Source organism: Solea solea, chromosome 3 (assembly GCF_958295425.1).
Source record: "Solea solea chromosome 3, fSolSol10.1, whole genome shotgun sequence".
Lineage (NCBI taxonomy): Eukaryota > Metazoa > Chordata > Actinopteri > Pleuronectiformes > Soleidae > Solea > Solea solea.
The window spans coordinates 32,734,159-32,758,228 of NC_081136.1; the positions used below are offsets into that span (position 1 = coordinate 32,734,159).

Here is a 24,070-nt window from a genome sequence, read left to right on the forward strand (position 1 = left end):
AAATAACTTTTTTAAGTTTTAAAGTAGACCATATTAAAGCACTGCACCTGATAACAAGATTCTTTTCATGGCGAACTCTGGGTTGTTTGTTTTGTCGTTTCTGACAGGCATACCCCCAGGCTTTTATTTTTCATTCACCGCACTGGAGGTTTGTTTATCCTGTATTCGTACAGTGTCTTGAAAAATTGATTTAGTTCACCCACACTTACATTAAATTAGTCAGCAGAAGAACTGGCAGCAGTGTGATGGATGGCATTCAATCTGTCGGCGAGGAGTAGCAAGGGAAGGACGGGCAAAGCTTGATTGCTCGGATTAATTTTCGGTTCTTTAATTGGTGTGTATTTATTCTGGGTTCTTGCTCCCTGCTCCCATCTGACTGGCAGTGGGGATGAGCAGCTGTTGAACTGACCTATGGTGAATCTCAGAGGGAAAATCTGTGGCAGTCGTTGCCATCAAAGCGATCGGTGTGTGCAAGTGTGTGTTCCTCTCCGTGTGTCTTCATAATGAAGAAAACAGCACTCCCCTCTGTGCTCTTTCACTGGGAGATGTGTAATTTAAATTTATGCCATTTTCTGAAGCATGCCTCGTGTGTATAAGAACACTTCAAGCTGACTGAAAGTCTGATTTTGTTTAAGAGGATGACAGGCCTCTCATTTTAGGCTTTTCTGGTGTATATCCAAGTAAGTCAGTTTCCTAGTACAGTATTTGATACCGTATCATTGCCATAGCAATCAATAGCAACATCAGCATTCAGTAGTCAAATTCTAAAAAATAAATAAGGTAACAGAATGTTGTTGCTTACATAAACTGAAATCCTGTCTATTTAAAGTTAATGCATTCCAGCTCATCTACTTATAACTTTTCAGCTGGCATGTTCAACTGCATCAATACTGGAAATGTTTAGTGTTGTGTGAATGTGCACAGGCATGTACTATAACTGTGCTGTTCCACCAATACATTTACAGAAGGCATTAAGCCATTCCCCAGCATGCGACCACTGCCAGTACCCAGTTGCCAGGGACTCACTCCACTCTCCCCTGTCGCCGAGATGTGAGATAATGTAATCTCTTGATTAGAATACTCATTACATGAAATGAGGTTTTCTTATTCACTCACTCGTGTTATTATTTCCTGACGATTGTATCAATATAAAGCCCCCCCCTCGTCCATCTCTCCCTCCCCTTTGCCATTTCTCTCACGTCTTGCTTGTTGGTTTGTTGTTCTCTCCCACCCTTCATTTCCATTTCCTCTGCCCCCTTTCCTTCAGCATCACCCCCGCTGCCTCACACTTCTCCAATACCCTTTGCAAACCAATCTGACCTTTTGTAATTTCCTTCTTAATCTCATTATCTTATTTATTTTCTTCTCCCTCTCAGATACTCGCCTTCACCACTTTCCTTCAGCCCACTCTGTCTTAGAGAGTCACATATCAGCAGTGAGAGAAATTAAACTACTGCTCCCGCAGTGGCACAGTTAAATATTATTGGATACTGTACTGGTTTTTATCTCATATCTTAGAACCCACAAAGGGGCAGGAACCTCGTAGGTATTGGTCAGAATGCATTTATAAACCTCGTTAGTCCTTCATTGTGTTTGTCTCTCGTTTCCCTCAGTTCTTCAACAGCCAGTGTAAAATATTTTCTTATTGATTTTTTTCCCAACAGTTGTTCACTATGGCCTGAAAAATATGCAATGCCGAAGGCATACTTCTAGAATTGATTTAGTTTAGACAGAGGCAAATAGTATTTTGTAACAACTGCAATGTGTCCACGAACAAAGTCATTTTATTGTTAAAGAAACTGTTCAAACTTATTTTTGCCTTTTAACCACTTGCACTGTTTGTTTGTTTTTCCTCTTTACATTAAATGTTTTAATTTAGAAGCAGAAATCCGTCGTATCACTGTTAAAGAATGCCTCCACTTTTTGATTTTCCTGAGACGTGATATTTGACACAACTTGCATTTGTCTGTCCACGTTGCCAACTGTTCTTTTTATAAACAGTGACGCACAATAAAGACACGGAAATCCTGCCTTCATGAAAGGCACTTAAGATCTTTGATATGTACAGAAACTTCTCCTTAGGTGTTATTTTTTCTTTTTTTTCTTCCACGCTTTGAGAGGTTAAGAAACCAGGTTGACCTTTTCACATGACATATCAGCAGACAGATGCAGGAGTCGACAGAAACACACAGTGTGCACCCGGTTACAAGGCCTTGGCTGACAAACGCTGTTCATCAATGTGTGACTGAGGCCCAATGGGCTTGAAGTTGCAGTCGGTAAACATGCTTTTAAAACTCAGGAATCATGTATTGGTTCTCATCCCACTTCAGAAATGCCTGAGATTCTCCCACTTGTTTTTTTCCAGTATTGATTCAAAACATAAAAGACTGGATGTAATCAGTGATATTGATGTTGGAAGGAGTGTTTCGGTGTCACTCCGCAGTCTTTCCAGTGGCTTTTTGTGGAATGTGTGTGTCTCTATTCACACGTTATTGAATTTACTTTTCTAAGTGTGCACCACCACGTACCTTCAATACTCTGTGACTATATGTCCATAATCCATAAATGTATAATATGCTTCTCCCTCTTCTTCAGAGTTTGCTCCATTGTATAATTAAATCAGCCTGTTGGCCTGCCGTGGTTTAATGTGATGTTTTCTGAGTTATTAGAAAATCCACAAGTTTTTTTTTCTTCAGTCATTATCAGGTAATTGGGTAACATATTTCATCAAAGATCACAGTTCATAAAGCTCTACATGCAATCTTCATTAATACCACGGAGTGGAAGTGTTATTTCATGTATATTTGGCACAGAGTATCTCTGGCCACTGACATCCAACACCTTTTGACCTTGTCGGGTGTTCAGTTTGAGGCGTGTGAGTTTGTTAATTAGCTCGCCATTTGCGCATTCTGCGAGGATTTGTGACTGGGTGACTGCCCGCTATGCTCGTTGTCTGCCGCGTGTGTGTGTGTGACCAGAGTGCAAATCACACTTTTAATGAGTGGCTTCCTCTCTGCAGACAAAGAACTATGAGTCTGCATTCAAAAAAAATTGATGGATGTTCTCCAAGTGTCTGCCTTTTCAAAGTAGTGATTTCGAGATCATAGATATTTGACCACAGAACTCTGGTCTCTAAGTCAAAAATGGCTTCTATATTTTTGTTTGATATATAGTATACAGTATAGTATATTTCTCAATCCATTTTTTGGAACCCATCCAGGAAATAAGGGAAACATGTAAGCAGTTTATTTTAAAATAAATAATTACATTTACAGTTCACAATATATAATATTCACAGTCTTCCCTCAGCACATCGTCAGAGTGAAAACTGGGCAAATTGAACTGCCAAAGAGTAGCCACAAGACAATGATCTCTTTTAATTAGATATGAAGCACAGCCATCACTACGTTATTCTTGCCCAACATTTTAATCAATGTGTCAGATTTATTCTGCCCCCCGAAGCACTCAAGTCTCATCCCTCCCCCCTACCCCACATCTACTACATCAAACTCACCAGGGACTTAATCAAACGCTGATGCATGTTTTTGCAGTCATTTCACTGACTTGTTGACTTCATGACTCTTTGTTGCAAAATGGGGACACAACATTTTTTTGGGGGGCTTCTTTGACGTGTTTGGTGAAGTTGTGTTTAACAGATTTAACGCTCCATTGTGAACAGTATTTCCACATTATCTGGACACAATGTGCTGCTGTGGAGGCAGATGGAGTTAACGCTAAAAGATTATGCGTATCTGCAAGGTGCTTATCTTCACCAGATAGCTAAAATGAAAATAATTCAATCAATAAACATCACTCGACACAGTGTCAGAGATCAGTTACACTAGGACATTTTACTTAAAGGATGTTAATATTACCAATATAGTGTTTTTAACTTGTCTTTTGCTGTTTGCAAACAATACCCTCAGAAACACACTTCTTTTACTCCTCTTTCTATTTGAAACACAAAGTAATCGTATAAATGTTGGGGACACAGCAAGGACACGGGGAAAAAAATGGATTTCAGTCAACACACAGACACACACAGCTCCCTTTCCTCTTTCAACAAGATAGCCTTCAAAAGATTGACTTGATGTGGCCCACTCCAGGTGGGAACCCTCACTGGTTAACAGTAGTTCAGTGCTGCGGGAGTAGTTGTGGCTGAAGCTCTGTCCAAACTTGTGAAGGTTATTGAAATTTCTGGAACATAATCAATACAGGGTGTCTACGGAATCCTTTCTTTGATGGCCAAGGACACTTTGGGCTTTAACTTCAAACTAGCAGAGAGGAATATCAGTCAATATGTGCTGCGACAAGACACCAGCCGGGGGATTTAGTGGGAAAACAGCCAATTTCAATAAGCCTTGTAAATGGAACAAAGTGCTTAGATTGTTCTCTTGGCTGCTTTTAAGATGACTTGATAAGAAGAAAAGGATGGGAACGGAGGGGGAAGAAGAATGAAGCGATGTTCATTTCTTTAATTTTAGCCAATTGATGACTCCTAATTGACCCAGCGATAAGTGCTCACCTGCTCATCTCTGAGTGACACTCTGTTAATTGCTCTGATTTGTTGTTAATGGACAGAATGGAAGATAAGTGTACGCTTTGTCCAAGCTCAAGCAGTGACATCTGGGCGTTTTGTTAGGGGGGAAACAAACGGGAGGGAGTGCTGGTAATGAATTACATGGGCACGCTTCCGTCAAGTGTTCCTCCACGTTTTAATAGAACTTTGCACTCAGCCCAGTGGACTGGTTTAAGTTTGGGGGCGAGACCTGAGTCGCTCAACTGACAAACGAGGTTAGTTGGTTGAACACTTGTGGCGGAAATGATTGTCTTTTTCAGGAGAGCCCCTCGGAGAGATTGTTTTGCATGTACACTCATGAATATTGATTTGCAGTGAATTCAGACACTTCCTTTATGCCTGTCCTGCCTCTCCAAACACTTTCTGAAACCTCTGATGACAGTAGTGATAGTCCAACAATCTAATTAGGGTGGATAAACTGTTTTGGCTTATAAACAACTATGATTGAATTGCCAAGACAATGCTTTGCTGTTTAAATATTGTATTTTCAACCTGAACTCTTCAAACTCAGAATGAAAAGTGGGGGAAAAAAAGTAAAATCTCTTTCCTTCTGCTGCCAGCTTTAAAGACGATAATTGAGTATATTTAAGAAATGTAATTTCTTGTTCACTGATAACAGACAGTTACATCACATGCCGAATGCTCCCAAGATTTTACAAAACTCCCATTTGGAATTGATCTTTTTTTTATGTATTCATTTTGTAATAGAATTGCATCAGTTAAAATGCAATTGCGCCCCATATTACAGAAAATCATGGTACTTTGTGGTGGAAGACAGAATACAAGCTGAGACTATTTCTATCTGTCTTTTTTATGGTGCTGCAGTTGTTTACTAGCAATGGGGGAAAAAAAAGAATATGGGTTTTGATAGGTATCGTAGCTGCGTGCCCATGATCCTGCTATATCTGGAACCGTCAGCGCTAGGCAACTAGGTAGTGCCGTGATTGTGTCGAGCAGATGTTGGCGTGTGATTGTTTTCTCTAATGTGTGGATTGTAGTTTTCTAATGTTAAGTCCCTTGATGGGTCATAATGAGAGTTGTTGACAGCTGGAGGTGATGTTGATTCACCGCAGTGCTTGTAATGAAGTGTTCAGATAATATATACTTCAAGAATGAAGTGTCTAGTTTCTGACAAGGTGCGATAATTTGTTCCCCCTTCATAAAAAATACAATTTGGAAAATCTGGATTAGTTTGTCCACAATGTGACCTGAGATGTTTTTAGTCAATGTCAACAAAACTGTGTTCAGAACTGTTAAGACAGGTGTTGCATGAGGTAGTTATTAGATTAGTTCTGTAACATGGTTCTCTGTTGATTAGTAGTTGATCAGCAGATCTTGTCTACTAAAGGTTTGTGCACTCACTATAATTAGTAGGAGGTTCTTTTAAGCAGAGGTGTGGGCACCGTTCTCCTTCTCTTTGCTTTGAGGTGTTAAATCAGCAACCACTTGTTATTTATCTTGGTCTCTTGTGTTTTCTCTGTCATCCTGACTTTCCCCTTCCCTCAATCTCCCTGTGCCCATTTCCTCTTTAGCATTCAGTTCAGCATTCATTGGCCTATAATCCTTTGCTCTTTCTGTTCCCCACGACTCTTTCCCTCCCTTATCTTGTCTACTTTCCTTTCCTCCCCCTGTGTTACTTTCTGCCTCCTGTCCCTCCATCTTTCTCCCTGTCCTAGCAGTCTAGTTAATTGCCTTCAAAGTTCACTCTGTCTCTGGGCTAATGCAATTTAAGTAGGGTCGGAGCCCCTTCATCAGCCCGGCACTGGCATTTCATTAAGTCTACTTGGGCGTTAACTTGCAAGCAAGAGGGGGTTTCGCTCCATCAGCTCATCATTAGTAATTAATACACTGATAGGATTAGCTGCAGCATGAGGCTAGTGGCAAGTGGAAGGCTGGGTGTTGTCGGATGGAGAAGATGAGTGTGTTATGGCCACCTCTTCTCCCTGTGATGAAGGGAAATTCTGCCAGAGAGTTAATTATGTGTGTGGTGGAAGTTTCTGTGTTCATATTTAACACATTTATTTTACTGTGCTTTGACCCCACAATTAACATGAGAATCATTTTGCACAGTTCACTGTGTTTTCTTGGCTTTTAAAGTATTTTGATGTTGGTCCAATAATGCAGACACTACAAATTATGACAACAAATTTTGACTGTGTAAACAAAAGCAGGGATAAAAACGAAATCTAAACTTCCGTAATGAAGGGTGACAGATAAAGGGTTTTTCTATGGCAGATGTCGATGGTTACCTTGGGAAATCATGGCAGCCATTGACATATTTTGGCTGAAATGTTTTGATGATTTATTTTTTATTTTTAACAGTTTATAACAAATAACTCTCAAAATTGCTTATCTTAGATGTATAAACGTAACATTAAGTACATTAAGCAGGTCATTAACAAACTAAATTTTAACATTTTTAAGGTTAAGACCAAATCATAAGCCAGTTAATAAAATAATAATCAGCCGATTTAACCAATGTCGAAAAAATCTCCTGATTAATCGGACCAGTCTAAGATTTCTTTGTAGCAGGTGGACTATACCATCTCAAAAGTTAGGCAATAATTATGTCAACCTGCTCATGTATTTATCATCTTATCTGTATTTTTATTTATACATCTGCACTTGCAAACATGTGTGCACCTGAATTAATAATATTGGTGCAATCATGTGACGTCTTTCCCACGCATGACGGGGGTCGCTCTCTGCAGCGTTAATTACATTATTATGGTCGGGATGGATCTCCATCTGCTCTACCATTACTCCTGTCCCGTTCTGGGCTGACCCATACTGTGCCTCCGAATTAGACACACACACACACGGGCTAAATGGCGCTGCTAAATTATGAAGCTAGACATTGACATTGGAGGCTATTTTCGAACATATGTATTCACACAGAGAGAAGAATGAGGAAGGGTAAGAAAGAAAGGAAACGATGGACTGAGGTACATGGAACAAGAGACAGAAAATAGAAATGTGAGGAATGAGAGATGAGACACTGGGAGATTTTGAAAAATGAGAGCCAGTCAAAGCAACAGAGGGAATGTGCAGATATAATGATAGAGTAGAGGAAGTTAACTTTCCCTATCTGGCCCGAGTTTCAATGCGCTTGTCCTGGGCTATTGTTAGAAGTTGATAAGATTTTTATGAAGCATGATAAGACGTTGATGGATTTCACCATGGATCATGCAGACAGATCAGGAGAATGGAGGGCAGGAATTTCAGCTGTGCTCATCAAATGCACCCATTCATGTTAGCAGGGTTTTTCCTTTATCGCCAGTGTTTATTTGTTTGTTTTCTAGGATTGGATTTGTAGATAAAATGTTTAACAAACTGTTATACAATGAAATGCGATGATTAGAAAAACTACTTGGCATGTCTTGTGCTATTGTTCTACGTCTATGTGTCTCTGCTGAAGAAAGCATTTGTAATTGGAATTTTACCAAAAACCAAACACTATATGAAATAACATTGCAGCATCAAACCAGAAAGCCAAAGATCCACACATTCAAATTACAAACACCAGATGTTTTTGCAGTTCCACACCACATTCTTTTTGGTTATAGGGAGGATGGCCATTGTATGTATTTGTTTTTTTTTCTTAAACCTTTTTACCCATACGATATGGTGTGAATATACACTCTCTTTACACCCTTATGGATATAATTGTTTTTTGTTTTTTTTATGAATAAAGTGAGCATAACATTTTTAGAGATTTAGAGGTTTTAAGGCATTATTAAACTCTGATCACTCCATGTTACAATATCTAAAACATTTACACATACTCTTTATTAATATTCATAACAATATTACATTACATTACATTACATGTCATTTGGCAGACGCTTTTATCCAAAGCGACTTACAATGGAATTGAGTACAATCAGTCAGGGGTGGGATCGAACTTGCGACCATAAAGTCTTTCGCATACAGGGTACCGGTCTTAACCACTGAGCCACTCCACCCCCAATAATATTAGTATACCAGACAACAATAGAAAATCATCGTTGAATCACTGACAAAAAAGACCACAAGAGCCTTTTCCCCCTTTTATATCTCGATTATTCCGCTTAATAACCTTTGACCTTATGCTCTGTGTTATTTAGGTTCTGCTCATGGAGTATCTTGATGTGAAGAACAGCCGTAGTGCCACTGAGCCTTCTTCTCAACTCTCCTACGCCAGCACCGGCAGTGAGTTTGCTGCTTTTTTCGCAAAGAAGAAACCACAGCGTGCCAAGCAGTCTCTTTTCAAGTAAGGACCACACTTTTTATTTCCTCTGTGGTTTATGCGAGTCCAGAAATAAGAGAACAAAGTATCCTCTTTATAAGAGGCTATATTTCAAAAGAGATAAATCTAGCTAAAAATTCAAGACCAATACCCTCAGTATTATTTTTTCCCTGTGACATCCTGTTGTATTATTTATTGTGTTGGTTGCTCACTTGTTAAATCTCCATGGTGTTTTGTAGGTTTGAATCATCTTCCCATGCCATCAGCATGAGTGCCTACTTGAGAGAGCAGAGGCGAGAACTCTACAGCAAGAGTGGAGAATTACAAGGTGAGGAGAGGGAGGAATGTGGGGGGGGGGGGGGTTCTGAGGATGGAGAGATTGGCGGCGCACAAGATTCCTGAACAGCTGGAATAGAGAAAGAAGCATGCATAGTGAGATGAAGGGAAGGAAGGAGAAATAGCAGGTTATAAATAAGGTGATAAAGGTATTGACAGAAAAGTGGGAAAATGGCAAATAAATGTGTCAGAGAAAGTGTGTTGAATAAAGCAGGAAAGAAACGAGCAGCCAAAAATCAAAGGTTAGTGTTGTGTGAAAGGATGAAAAGATGAAGAGGGGTTTGAGGTGTTGGGTTGACTAAGAAAAATACCTAAGTAGAGAGGCTTTCTGAAAAAGACAGAAATAAAGGTTACACATGGATGGATATGCGAGTATCAAGACCATAAAGTGAAGTTCTGATGTTTCTTCAGAAAAGGCAAAATGAGCTTTGGCTGCTTTGTTAAGATGGAGGATGGGTGCGCGGAAGACTGCAGTCAAACTGGGAAGAATAGAATAAACGTTGATTGAGAGAGAAGTACCAAAAGGTGCCGGTAAGACAGCAAGGACGTGTCACAGTTTGAGAAGTCAAGGAGAAGAGAAGGATATCACAGGATATTACGGGTGAAGAGTTAAAATGGCAGAGCAGGGTGACTTGGAAGCCTTGAAAGCCTTTCATTCACATTCATTTACACACAAAAATGGCACATTGAGCGAGCTACACAGCCAGAGAGAGTCGACACTGTTTTACTACTGGTACTACTCCCGACTCTCTGCCTGTGACCTTGAGGTTTCAATCGGCAATGCCTGACAGTGCTGCTAGTCTGGTTCAATTACTTTTGTAACCCTTGTTTGGATAAAAATTAAAAAAAAGGAAGAGTTGGAGTGAGATAATAAACATAGATAAAACGTGGCTTGCTTTTATACTAGAGAGAGACAGAATAAACAGTTAAAATATTGTCATATTAATTAGGCTTTGAACTCATATTGTTTCTTTTCTTACAACTCCAGAAGAGGCTTTAATGTCGGCTGTACTTTTTCTTTTTTTGACATCAAAACATACTGAAAGTTCCAGTGTGTAACTTCTATAGCGGTTAATGATCTGAAGCTCAAAAACAAGCTGCCCTGTGTAAAAACAGACATGAACCGGAGGCAGTGAGCGACAGCAACGCCGTTGCTAGGAAGACAAGTTTTATCTTGCTGCAGCTTTGTGACACACACACACACATAGAGGTTGTCTGCGTGAGTCTAGACTTTGAGGATTAGGAGGAAACTTTTTGTGGAGTCTTCTTGGCATTTTCAGCCATAAAGTCCGGCAGTGACATCAGACTTTCCCTAATCCTCAGGTGAGCCTGCAGAGCTTTCTAAAAGGACGACTCCTGGACCTTATTCCAAACTTTTACTGTCGTCTTCCTTCCCTATCCTCAGTTGTGACATAATATGTCTCCACAGACACGAAAACAAGTAGAAAGGCTTAACCAGCGTTGTGTAAACTCATTTGACAAGGGTTTGAATGGTGCTCATGTCTGTAAATAATATGTAAAATACTGTATCCTGTCACAGTACCCATGACTTCCACCACCACCACACAACAAGAGAGCAATGATTAACTGTGGATAAAGGAAAACCCCACATAGTCTTCAAATAACAACTCACATTTTCTTCTGCCATCTGTCAGTGCCTCAGAAAGAAAAATAAAAAATATATATATATATATATATATATATTTTTTGACTGCCTGAATGCCTCTGAGCGTTCATAAGGAGATGAGATTTCTCTGGGCTTTCATTTCACCTGTCACAATGCGTCGCACCAGCCACAAACCCAGGCCGGGCCCTGAATGGCTCCAAAAAAGATTGAAGGAGTAAGAAATCATTTAGAACGTGAAATAAGTCGACTGTGATGGAGGGAGGGGAAAGATGGATGCAGGAAGGGATGGAGTGCGAGGAAGGTTAAAAGTCATTGTTTTCATCAGGGTCCAGAGAAGAAGCCATTAGGAGATTTCTGAAGGAAGAAATTAGAAAAATATATATAGAGACGACGCAGAGAAAGACTTTTTCCTCTCTCTTCAAATTAAACTTATTGTAAAGAGGGAAAAGAGTTAGAAAAAGAGAGACTGAGTTGATGAGTTCTTCTGGCTACCGGATTACTCGACACTTCAAGTGTAGTCATGTGTGTCTCTTAGTCTCTCCACTTGGAGTTTCCTCAACTCTTTTTAATCTCACAGGTCTGCGTCGAGTCAATAGAGTTATTAACTAAAACGCTCACCAGCCGCCTTTGAAAAATAAGAGGTTGATTGTCAATTTTAAATCCAGCTATGCACCGCTAACAAATGTAAAAGAATAGGCAGGCACTCAATCATGTACAAAGTCAAAACTCCAAATCATTTTTCAGTACGTGCAGAAACTATGTTGGCTTCCTGTCGCTCTTTTGCAAACACTGTCCCGGGATCACGCTGACATGAAATACACTTTTATGCAGTTTCCAGATAATCTGTAAATTAAGATTACAGTGCTGAGTGTGTAGTGGTTTGGTCACCTGTCCATAGACGCGTACTGTTAATGGTTTGAAATGAATCCGTAACATCTGTAATATATGTCTCCGGAGTGTTGTAAGGACCCGTGATATATCATTACACACATACTGTACACATGGCTTCATGCATGCGCACGTATTCACATGCCTCACATACAAAGGCGCAGGGGGGACTTAATTGCGTGCATTCTCCACTGAAGCATCCCTCGTATGCTTCAATTAATCCAATTTCTCATCTAAAGACTTTATTATAGCTCCATGTGCAGCCACATCTGGAATATCTACCCTGCTTCTGTACGTGTGGTTTGCAGTCTGGGGAACATGTATGCAGCAGACCCTCGTCCGTCTGTCTGTCTTTCTGAATGTCGGCGTGTTTGTGTCCTTGGCAGTGCACTACTTGAAGATCACAGAATGTAATCCTAGATTCAATCACATTCCCTATGAATAAATGATGAAAACAACATTGTTCCAGCTATAGATGTGCTACCATGCCCCCGCCATATTCCTCCCCCTGTGTGTCTCCCAGCCACTACACCTCTGCATCCTCGCCCCCCTTGCTTTTTTATTGTCTTCTGTTATGTGTGTGTAGGCAGCGGGTGACTCGTGCCCCAGTGGTCATCTGGGTGGTCATGTGTGAATATGCGGAGTCTCGAAAAACTACTGCACTCTTGTGCCGGAGTAAAGCAGTAATGCATTAACACAATTTTTTTTTATTATTCATTCGTTAAATGTGTTTTTTGCGATATTGCCTCGCTGCCGCAGGGCACGTTTGAAGTGACACCCCCCCCCATTGCCCAACCCACGCCAGCCTGACAGCCATACAAAAAGGCTGCCGATCACCACATGCTTTTCCACACACACACTTCATACTCATGCAGGCACAAACATTTACTGCCATTTCCAGTGTTCTAACACCTCTGACCTCCCACCACTCTGAGATGTATTTATAATCAACGTGGTTCCAAATCTATTTCACACATTCCCTGTGTTTCTTTTGATATTTAAATAGACTTGTTCACAGGGTGTCCAGCAAACAAAAAGATGCAAGCTATTGAGTTTTAAACAGCTCTTCTTTCTGCCAAGCCTTTAATACAAGTCTGCTCACTCAGGTACAGGAGGGGGGGAAAAAAAGCTTATGTTATTCCTAGGGCCTCTTGTTTATGTATAATAGCACCGTGTTCTCATGAGAGGGAGGGGGGGAATTGGGAAAGGGGGAGGAGTGACTGCTCAGGGCAGCCTGAAGTGTTGTTCCTTGTCAAGCTGATTCAAACACCCCAACAGGGAGGGGAGGGAGGAGAGGTGCAAATGGAAAAACTGTCTAGTGGGATACATTGAGGTGGAGGTAATGATGGGTGGGATAGCAGGGGTGGGTTTGGCAGATGTTAATTGCCACGCGTTCTCAGAAGTGTGCGCCTGTGTGTTGGTGTGTGTGTGAGCAGTGTAATGTAAAGCATCAGGAACTGTATGTTCCTGGCAGATGATGTGTGGTGTTGCACACTTTGCCAAGCTATCATTGTGATTACAGGGGGGGGAGTGAAATGTATTTCTTTTTAGTTTAAAGACATGACCGTGCAGAAAGATTATTGGGTTCAATAAAGAGTCTTTCACACTGAAATTGGAGATTTTTATAGCCAGGTTGAACACACTAAAAAAAAGGTGATTAACACCATTCATATTGCCAGTTCTAACCCACTGCATCTTGAAGATAAAGCTGATAAAAACCGTATCTGCTTTGCAGAATCATTTAACCCAGGAGTGAATGTCAATTAAACACATAACTATGGGAAGAATTCCCATTTTTAATCCCTATATCAAAACTGCCTAAAATATGATGTTGCCCCTGAAAAACACAACACAGTGAAGTTCAGTGATCATGCTAGTCGTTTACTTCAGTCCCTCATTTAAACTCAACGGCGAGTAAATTGAAATAGAGCGCTGTCCTAAGTTGTAAAACATGAGGTTCGCTAAAAAGCATTCACAGCCAGAGTTTGATTGTGTGTTTTAGAGTTGAGTTGGAAACGATTGCGGAATTTGACTCGCTGCCCACAGTGAAGCAGACGTAGAGGAAATTGGTGTGCTCTTGCATCCCTACCGATGATGATTGAAGATGAAGCTGATAAAAACCATGTGTGCTTTGCAGAGTCATTTGATGGATGGGAAGAATTCTGTGCCACGAGGAACTGAAATGGAATTCCTTATATCTCAACGTGAATCACTCAGTTTGTATCTGAATTGAACAATTTGAGTAATTGCTTTTAGAATGATCTGAAAATCTTGATTTGTATTGATTTGAACGTGTGCGGCAATACATTTTAAACTGTATTTCATTTGGTGGAAACATTTGACTCCCTAATTTACTCTCGCAGTTCAGTTTCACTCATCTCAATTCATATTCAGTTCTTGAAATAAAATTTTTATGCCACACACCCAGGTCCCTGACAATAAGGCAAAAGCAGTCAAACGCAGATGGAAAGGACTCCTCATTCAGTTCAACGTTTCCTATACACTGACCAGTGGGTGGCGGACTGCCACAGAATCAACACTGGCCGTCTTGAATTGATTCTGCTTGTAGGGGATACTCACAACACCACTGATACACACCTGTGCTCAATCACATGTGCCCAAAAGTAAGGATCAATCAGCTGTCAGCTGTGTGTGTGCGAAAGAGAGAGAAGAAGAGAGAGAGTTGCAGAGGCAGGGCGATGAATGAATGGAGCGATGCAATTTGTTTTAAAGATGTGTGGCGGTCTGCCAAACATTGGTCAATGTATGGGAAACACTGAAGTGTTTTATGGTTTCTGTAGCTCTCCTATCATTATGTGCTCAGAAAGGGTGAGGAAACCTGGGAGAGCCTGCCCGACTCATAACATGGTGTATGCATACACGACGCTTCTTTTCATGCGTGTTAATAATTTATTACCGGCCTGAGAGTTAAGCTGCTGCTCACTGGACATCGTGCTGACTTCTCTCGGGTCCTTGCTCCAGCCAGTCTACGGGTCAAGAGTCCGTAAGACACGTCGCTGACATAAAACACACGTTTTATAAAACACTATTTCATCTGCGTTCGATTGGTTTTGCCTTGCCTTCAGGACCTGGATGTGTGGCACAAAAATTGAATTTGAAGAAATGAAGTTCCAACTTTAAACAAATTAGTTTCAGATTTATTGCCCTTGCAAATCAATATGTTCAATTTCAAATGAGTTTTTCTCAGATTCACATTTTTAAAAGCAGTTATTCAAGTCATTCAATTCAGATTCAAACTGAGCGATTCACATTAAGATATAAAGAACTCAATTTCAGTTCCTCGCGGTGCAGCATTCTTCCAATACCACGAGTCAAAGACACCATTTAAACCTGGGATGTAACAGGTTTTATTTGACCAGTGGGAATGGGGTTTATGCTTCATTCTCTATGTCTGCTCTCCTAAACAACATACTCTACTACCGTACTCTTTACATTTGGATCGCTCCTTTAGAAAACAAGATCAGATCAGTTCCACCGTCTTTGGTCGCCCTCCAAAAGGCCCTTGAATCTATTTTTACTGTAAAATCATTAACTTCCTCTCTTCAGTAATTTCTTTTCTCCAATCAGTCAAGCTCCTTAATTTGTTGTTCCGAGATGATGTTTGTTCACTCATCTTGCTGAGTGATCAATACTCGACTTCCGTTGACCTTGCAATTATGATTAATCACGTTCATAAATGGTGCCTGAGATGGAATTGAACTTTGACTGTAAAAAAAAAAAGTCAATAACGATTGCAGTGGGGTGATCCTGGAATGTCAAAGACACTTGCTTAGCTCTGATAAGCCACTGTCTCTCTGACTTTTATGTTGGACAGTGATGCTCTATTATGATTTTTTGGTATAAATGTGAAATTTGAGTGTGAATGAATAAGCACCGTAACATGGAAGACCCAGTTAATACATCACGAGCAAATCAAATGTCATAAAATAAAGATAGCCGTGCTCTTTTTGTTCATATTAAACCACCATAGGCAAATAACAGTCAAATTATTTAAATAACTTTACCCCCATAGGTACATTTACAAAAAAAAAAGTCATCAGAAGTTTTCACTCCATCAACTGAATTTAACAACTTTATTGCTAAACTGACAAATTGTGGCTTGTGGCCTTCATCAAGTTGAGAAAGGCTTAATGATAGTAATATTGATGTGTATTAATATCGGTGTTTCTACTTAGTTCTGTAAGACCAATGATAATTAAACTTTAAACTCAATAAAATATTCAGGCTGTTCAAACTTTAAATTAGGTCTGGGGAAAGGGAAATTTCTGTTTTCAATATAGCCTGATCTCCTTCCCCCCTGAAACTCCTTTATATTTTTGTTCCTTATCTTGTAGCAGAATAAATTATATACAGGAGGTAATATTATTTCTTTACTGAATGAGAATCTTTTTCAATGCAAACCCCGTCAAAGGATTCTGGAAATTAAGGGCAGCATGTTTTACTCTGAGAACGGATATTTTTCTCCTTTTTTTTATTGACTTTCAGTGAAAGAAAAACTAACAAAAAAGGTTAAGTGCAGTTTCTAACTGTCTTCAATGCAGTTTTTCTTTCCCAGGCATGTAGTGAGAGCAAAGTTCATTGTTGTGTAAAAGGCACATGTCCCACGTGTCACTCTGTACTGGTCAGATGGATGTGAATGTGCATGTTACATGAAGTTATGTCATGAGCGACATGAACGACGTGGCCGTAATTGAATGACATGTTCCGTACGCCGCAGAAATGTCACCAGAAAGTGACAGACCTTTCATGAAACGGGTTGTTCCAGCAGCGACTGAGTAACTGGCTTTGTACAGTAGATCAAATGTAAGGTACCGCTGTTACCTGACAAGCTATTACTGTGAAACGCTTGTATTTCTGTTTTGCATCAAAGCAAATATGAAGCACATTGTGGAAAACAGACGCACACACACACATGCTGATGTCCTGGCGTCTGGTAGTTATTTTTCACATGTTGTCATCTTGGTGTTCACTTCACACACAGATCTCAGCCAAGCTGATGATAACTGTTAAAACAACAGTAAAATATGTGATGTTTTGCCTCTCTGAAAAGACACACTCACTCATAAATGCACATTGTTGCTAACTCTGTTGACTTGCTGTGGGGCCAGTGATTACGTCACAGTAGCTATGGTGTTGTAACTAAAGTGAACCGTTGTTATGGCAAGGAAAAAGCACTGTAGTTTGTGATAATAAGTGCAGCTCTTTTACAATAGTGTGTCACACTAAACCCTCGGTTAAGAAGCAAATGGATGTAGAAGCATGAGAGTGGAAAATACATTTATTTAAACTTTTTGATACTCTGCACTTTTATAATACACCTTTTTTTTCTTCAGTGTCTTTAGTTATTTCGGCTTTTTCCTTTTTAAATAAAATGCAAATTGCAAATGATTATCCAAACACAATCCATCAACACCTGCTGGAATAAATCTTGGTCCGAGCCCAGGAGTTAAACTAGATCACCAAAATGACTCCGGCATCAGCCAAAGCGTTTTCACCTTGGACAGTGCATGCCTTACTTCTGCATGCGCAGTGACGGCCTTCAAACTGGAATAGTAAGAATAGGAAAAACTCCCATCACTTATGTTGAAAAATCAAAGTGTATGGCGTTTTATCTCACTGTAAGACCTTAGCATCATTCTGAGATTTTAATGTGATATTAAGATTTAAGACCACACCTCAGTGAGATGATAATCCCATAATTAAAACAGCAAGTGTTGTGAGATAATGGAGACCGGATGAGTAGAGATGAAAGGAGGATGCAGGGGACAACAGAAGGAGAATATAACAAGGTTGTAATAGTTTACACAGTGGAGACATTTAATCAGAGTGAAAGCGCTTTGTGTATTTTTCCAGTCTGAGGCTAATTTTAATCAGCACTGGTCTTGTCATTACTAGCAGCTTGGACCGTTACCTCTGTGTTTACTTTCTTTTTTTTTTTTCTGTGTTTACTTTCAATCTCGGAGCAGCTGATTGGAAAAGGATGAAGGGATGGGGGAAAAAAAGGGCAGAGAGGTGGTGAAGGGTGGAAGAAGGGCGTGTGAGACCTGTGAGGAGCATGGCACCTGCACTGTGGCAGCTACACTGTGCGGCTCCACGGATAAACACACACACACACACCTCTTGCTTTCCCAGCGTACAACAGGTTATTGCAGTTAAGAGTAGTGTGTGTGTGTGTGTGTGTGTGTGTGTGTGTGTGTGTGTGCGTGCAGTGCGTAGTTTGATTCCCTGCTGGGACCAATCACAGATGTGATGACTCCTGCTTTTCTGGACCATTAGTTCTCCTGTACACGCACACATACACACACACACAGGTTTGTGCAGCTATTCTTCTGGGGACACTGCAAAGCGTTATCCCTTAACCTAACCACAATTCACACCTCGCCCTAAACCAGTTCCTCAGAAATGAGGTTCTGCCTCATTAGGACCAGGTTTTGGTCTCAAGGCAAGGTCAGTGTTTGTGGCAAAAAAGCTCCTAAAGAGGAAAGAAAAAAACATATGTAGGTGTATTTATATGTAAGTATATATATAAATATATGTATGTAAGTGTGTATGTGTATATGTATATGTATATATATATACACACACACACACACACACAAAGGCACTCAGTTACCTCATGTAAATCATTTTAATCGTTGACAGTTTCAAGAGACAGTGGTAGTAAATTTTGGCAGTTTTTATAACCCCCTGATTGGTTCTCATCAAACTGAGGAACACATTACACAGGTAAGTTTCTTTTACAATGTTTATAGATTTTTTTTTGATTAATATCAATATATTGGTGGGTGTTCCTTTCTTAGGTTGCTAAATCTGGTAGCAGATATCAACTAACAGTTTTTGCATTGCAATTTTGTCATTATAGCTGGATTTTAGCAGCGTGTTATGCTGTTAAAGGGGCTATATGTAAAGAACAATTTGTGTTAAGTCACGAAAAATTATCAAATACTGTAGGTGTCATGTTTATAAAGAAAAGATGGTGGAACACTGGGTACAAGAGCAGCTCTTCATTTCTGTGTTCACTCTACAATGTTTTGAATTTTGGATTCCAGGAACCTTGCTGTTGTATATACAGTATTTTACACATTCCCTTAAATTTCTTTTATAAAAATGAAAAGAACAAAAGTAATTTGCCTGCCACTGCCACCCCCAGCTGGCAGATGGGACCTGCACTGTTGTTGTTGAAGTGTGACAAATAAAACAACATAAAAGTCGACTTTTTTTGAGTTTTTCCTCCCAAAAAGTCCAATGTTCACAATGACATTTCCTTCCTGTCTCTAAAGACTCATTCTGCACAATTAATGCTCATCCTGCTACTGGAGTCATTGTTGTCATACCACCACTAACAGATGTGCATTCATTAAACCCAAGACCACAGAGACGCATTCTGTGCCACGGTGACACCTTTAATAATTGATCCACCTCAATTCACACCTGAATTTATTTATACTATCATTTATTTATACCGTTTATTCTCAGCCGAGGAGTGGTCTGGCCTCTTGCTTGGTGGAGCAGCACATACCGTCCCATTAAATTAATTTTAATAATAGAAAGGCTCACATTAAGACCCAATCAGACATGAAGACAGTCTGACTGGAATGGGTTGCCCGTGATGGACCAGAGATTCATGCATTATTGACACAGAAACTGATCTTATAAGATCTGCCAGTTTCGACTATGTGAATATGCTGCCAATATTCTGCCAGCTGTCTGGTTTCTTTGCAAGTGTGCACTCGCTCACGCATTATTTAAAAATATTTAGAAGCCTTTGAATCGATCTCCCCCAAAGGTCTTTTCATAGCATAACAACTAGATGAGGGTGAAAATTGGATTGTTCTGTATGTTGCTTTCTGTTTGCACGATTTAGCTTGAAACGTACAGTGCCGGCTAACAGCAGAGATTAAGTGCTTCTATCGAATGAGGAGCGTTGCCTCGTTCTAATTAAATTTACAGTCCAAACACTGCAGGATCATATCTGTCAACTTTGAAAGTTAAGGGTAATAAGTGAGAAACCTCCTCTAGTCTTTTTTGCACGTTTAATTATGCTCATGCAGTTGTTGCCAGCACAGCTTTTTGTGTCTAAATTGTTTGTGTCTGTGTGACACGCATGATTGCGAGTCAATTACACCAATCACCCAGTCGCTCCTTCTGCCAGTCCCAGTCAGAATCTAGCCTGAGCTACCACAGGTGTCTTTGATCCTCTTGAACTGACCTTTTTTTTTGTGACACATGGACATAAACTCAGAGTGGCACATTGGCTGTAAATGAGACTTTACAGCTGTGATTATTGCACTGACAGATAGAGCTCATGTGAGTAACTTAAATACTGTTTTCATGATCAATATCAGCAAAATAACCAAGACTGTGCAAGGAATTGAACTCTGTAAAAAATGTAAGGAACTATACATACCAAAGGTATTTGGACTAATGCCTGTTTGCGACTCTACATTTTTTTTCCACACCGTCACATACTGCATTTGCACAACAAAAAAAAAAAAAACGGATTAAAATCACTTGTTAAATTAGGGATTGGCTTTTCCTTTCCCTCGCGTTTCAATTTCCTCACCATGTCGGCTCTCGCACACATTGGGGATGCATACAGAAACACCTGGTCCCAGGAGATGTTGGTGTGTGTTAAAGAAGGCATCACACGTTCTTTCTTTCCCTGCCTAAATCTGAACTGGGCCGGAATTCATCATAGGATCAAACCTGTTTCTCATCAAACCCAGGAAAGTGTAGCTAATGCAATTTCTCTAAGTCACTGCTTGACTTGATTGCATGTGGGCTTGAAGCGCACGTTAAGGCACCACAGGGGGCTGGACGGGTGTCTCAGTGTGAGTGTGTGAGAACATACAATAACTGTGAACTTTTGGTTTATTCATTTGCTGATAGACACTTGTTGTGTACATGTTGTGTACATGTCACTGTTACTAATACGGTGTGTGTGTGTGTGTGTGTTGCAGATGGGCCAGTTGCCCTCTTGGGGGATTTCGGGCAGATTTGCCCACATTAGAATTTGTCACTTCTTCCTCGTCTTCGTTTCCGTCCCACTGAGCACTAGTGCTTCACACACACACGCACCCTTTCCAGTAATCCTGGATCAGACCACACACCAAGGGACATTAATGCACACAGACACACACACACACAACAAATCCATCAACACACACATGCAAACACACAAGTTCTCGCAAAACAAACTCTCACTTTGCTACATAGTGTTGAGAGAGAACTGGCAGCAGTTTAGTGGCATCCCGACCTGAAACGAGAGCCACCCCGTCACGTCTAGACAACTCTGAAGAGTTACATGCATATTAATGCCGGTCTATTTAATATTCATCAGTATTACGACTCGTTGGCAGCTGGTCTCAGACCCCATGGATCACTGAGGTCTCTTCCTCGCTCCTTTGTTTGACACAGATGCAGATGTTTAGAGCATGAAATTAAATTGGTCACTGTCATTGCGAAACAAATATGGCAGTCAGTTTGTGTGTACTTGCGGCGTGTATGTGCCCATGTGTGGGTTTTGTGTAGTTGCCGGTAAGTTGCGGCTCTTGGAGCAAACAGGGATTGCTAGCTCACCCCCCAGTCTGTGACATGTTGTTATTCATGGGAACTTGAGTGTTTTTTTTTGCAAGTTGATGACGAGGAAACAAAAGTTTAGCTAGCTCCTTCCATGTTGATGATCAGAGAGAGAGAGGGAGAGAGGGAGATGTAGAATATAAAGGAGTGAGGGAGGATGAGCAAGAGAGTGCGTTGGCGGCAGCTTTGTTTAGGAGCCTGTAATTGAGTCTTAATTGAATTGGCACCAAAGGAGGGATGAATGGATGTAGAGAAAGAACGAGAAAGAGATAGCTGGAGTGAATTGGACCTCATCTCTGTCTCTACTTAGCAACGTGAAAGTCAGTTTACTGTGCTGGCAAATTTCATGGCAACAGATCAGAATCAAGAACGCTTGATTGGAAGGTTTTGGAGGGAATGAAAGCTCCCCTTGTCATTTTAATGAAAATAGTGGGAGTGTTGTCTCCCCTACTTTTCAAATGAAACTTGTTCCATTAGAAATGTGTTACATAGCCCGGCACAGGGAACAATGGACTGATATGCATTTGAATGCAAGGCAAGGCGGGCTGCTCAGGTAATGCTGAACAGGCTTTCGCAAGACGGCGGACGCCTTTGTGTGTCGCCTTTCGTATCACAGTAGCTTTGCAAGGCCGTATTGGACTTGGAAATGAAACACAGGAAACAGCAGAGCAAGGCTTTGTGCCAGACAGAAATGTCACAGTTTCAGCGCACACACACACACACACACTTGGATCACCGTCATCTTTGATTCACGCTCACTGTTTCCACTTTCTACACTTGACACCACATCATGCTTAATTTGAACTGACCAGACCATGTAACGGTAAAGTGCGCGCAGGATGTTAAGGGTATTTTAGAAAGTTAGAAAGTTATTTATTGCATTGTCTATTCTTCCAGTCCCACAGTTGAGTTCATACTTGTGTGCCTTTGGAGGTAAAAGTAAAAGTAAATCAAAAAAATTCTAATGAATAACAATTTCTCGGCTGCATGAAGACTTCCCTTCTCCTATTCATATTCATAAGCCTATCCCAATTTGCCTGTGAACACTATGAACTTATGGCTGACATGAGTGCATGCATTCATGTGAAGTATTCTTTCATAAATTTAACACGCATGCACGCACACACACACAAACACGCACACTGAGCAGTTTGCTTTATTGACAACCAACTGCATTTTTTCCATCAGTTATATTGATTACTTCAGGATGAGTAGATGTACTGAGCTTCGTTGTTCTTTCTTTCCCCTGTGATATCCCCCTCGTCTTGCGTCTGCAGCCCCCTCACTCCCACCCATGTTTTTTTTATATTACATGGCAATGAGTTTTTGATTAACCCGTTAGCTGAGGAGTTTACCCACTCAGCATTGCAGGGGTACGGATGAGTGTGTGTGCATGTGGGATGCATTTGCTTTTGTGATGGAGAGTGTCGCTGATGGAACGATGTGTTAAATAATTACGGCAGCAGGTGTAGGTGTAGAAAAAGGGGGCTGATCACAGGCAGTGTCTTTTGTGCACACAAATTCATTGTTTTCAGTGGAGACTAGAGTGGCTCAGTTGCAGCTTGCATCTGTTCTTCTGGGTGAGATCAAATTCAACTCAACTTTTTGGAATCAATTCAGTTGGTCAAAAAAAGTGTCCAATTATCCAAATTAACCTCTTGAATCTGTTGGTAAAGCATAGAATTTCGTGGCATGTTTTTGTCCTTTTTCTCTTCATTTGACCAACAACGCCAGGGTGAGAGAAATCATTTTTCCAACTATATAAACACACCTGAGCAAAAAGTATTCAAAATGTTTGAAATTGGATTTGATTCGTGCAATTTGGGATTATGTCACAGTATAAAGTTCACTGGGCTCGTTTTTATGAACAAAAAGAAAAGAAAAAATACTCTTTTTTGACTTCCGCACAATTATTGCTACTTTATATCACGACTAAAAATGCGATATAAAATAAATCACAACTTTGACTCAACAACACCTAAAGCCTGAATATGTGACCTATACACACACACCCGCAGGCTGTCCGTGCAAGGAGTTGTGTATTATTCCCATGGCAATTCTAGGGTTAAAAACTTGACCCTGCATGCAGCCATCCCCCTTATTGAAGATAAAAAAAAAAAACCATCACATCACAGGGTTGTCCACATCTGTACAACATACTGTTCCTACTCTTAAAGTAACACCCAAGCAGCATGTCTATACAGGTCTATTTTGCCATTGATTCACGTTCTGTTTCCTGTGTTCCAGGCGGTGCTGATGACAACTTGATTGAAGGAGGAGAAATGAAGTTTGTTTGCAAGCCCGGTGCGAGGAACATCACTGTGATCTTCCAGCCTCTTCTCAGGTACAGCACGGACTCATACACACAACATAACCAGCCAAGAATAGATCAGATTTGAGAGAGGTTTTTTATGATATTTTCTTCAGACTATCATAAATATGATCAGTAACACAAAACGCCTAGAAGCACAGCCTGTATTCTCTCATCTGAAATAAGGTTTTGTGATGTTGTCAGTTGTCCTACTGGATGAGTTAATGCTGAGGGGCTACATGGGGTCACAAGAATAGGTGTATTCCTCCCATTGTTTTTCAAATGATATAATGCCAGTAAAAATTAATCATGGCTGTCAGGCAACAAAAAATACTGTTAATAAATAAATAAAGAAGAAATAAAGAAAGAAAAGGATCACAGTGACGCTTTTCAGTATGCATAACACCATAAACCATATTATTCCTGACAATATAAGGCTTTATGTGGTCAGGTAAGTTCATAAACCAAAAATTGCTGTTTTTTACTGCACTAATGTGGTAA

The 24,070-nt window shown here is 40.4% G+C and overlaps 1 protein-coding gene across 1 annotated transcript in view; it reads left to right on the forward strand.

The window, feature by feature from the left end:
* Positions 1 to 24,070, forward strand: part of exoc4 (exocyst complex component 4) — a 98,556-nt gene that overhangs the window by 15,895 nt on the left and 58,591 nt on the right. The window contains exons 9-11 of the mRNA XM_058625566.1: positions 8,686 to 8,831; positions 9,047 to 9,135; positions 23,506 to 23,602. Of these exons, the coding sequence (XP_058481549.1) occupies positions 8,686 to 8,831; positions 9,047 to 9,135; positions 23,506 to 23,602 (332 nt within the window). The remainder of the gene's footprint in view (positions 1 to 8,685; positions 8,832 to 9,046; positions 9,136 to 23,505; positions 23,603 to 24,070) is intronic.